Here is a 462-nt window from a genome sequence, read left to right as displayed (position 1 = left end):
TACCTGGGGTTGCTGCTGTTCCAGTAGACAGCGTAGCGGTCGGCGACGGCCTTGGAGCCCGGGTCCTGGCTGAGCACACACATCCAGAGCACCAGAAACAGCAGCGTCAACATCTCCACGTGCAACATCACGCCTGGCCAGCGGCGGAGCCCCCGACGCGCCACTCCGGGGAGAGCGCGGGGATCCGGAGGGAGGGAGGCGAGGGACAGAGAGAGAGCGGGCGCCAAATAAATAGGAATAAATAAAAAGGAAGGGGGGGAGAGAAGAAAGAGGCGCACACCGAGCTGGGGAGGGGCAGGAGGGCGAGAAGAAAAGAAGGCGGCTGAGTGGGGGAATGGAGACCAACTCGCACCCCCACCGGAGGGTTGGGGAGGAAAAAGGAATCACAAGATGGAGAGAAGCGTGCGTGTGTGTGGCGGCGGCGGCGAGGGCGGGGGAAGGGGTGCCAAGCGGAGTCCCGGG

At 64.1% G+C, this 462-nt stretch overlaps 1 protein-coding gene across 1 annotated transcript in view; it reads right to left on the bottom strand.

The window, feature by feature from the left end:
• The window catches only part of EFNA5 (ephrin A5), a 303181-nt gene extending 302779 nt beyond the window's left edge, over positions 1 to 402 (bottom strand). The window contains exon 1 of the mRNA XM_008060484.1: positions 4 to 402. Within this exon, the coding sequence (XP_008058675.1) occupies positions 4 to 128 (125 nt within the window). The 5' untranslated portion in view covers positions 129 to 402. The remainder of the gene's footprint in view (positions 1 to 3) is intronic.
• Between the last annotated feature and the right edge of the window lie 60 nt (positions 403 to 462).

This window comes from Carlito syrichta, unplaced genomic scaffold (genome assembly GCF_000164805.1).
Source record: "Carlito syrichta isolate Samal-C Ts95f unplaced genomic scaffold, Tarsius_syrichta-2.0.1 Scaffold304630, whole genome shotgun sequence".
In the NCBI taxonomy this organism is placed as follows: Eukaryota; Metazoa; Chordata; class Mammalia; order Primates; family Tarsiidae; genus Carlito; species Carlito syrichta.
The sequence above is the reverse complement of the archived record's forward strand: the minus strand, read 5'-3'. Positions and strand labels throughout refer to the sequence as shown.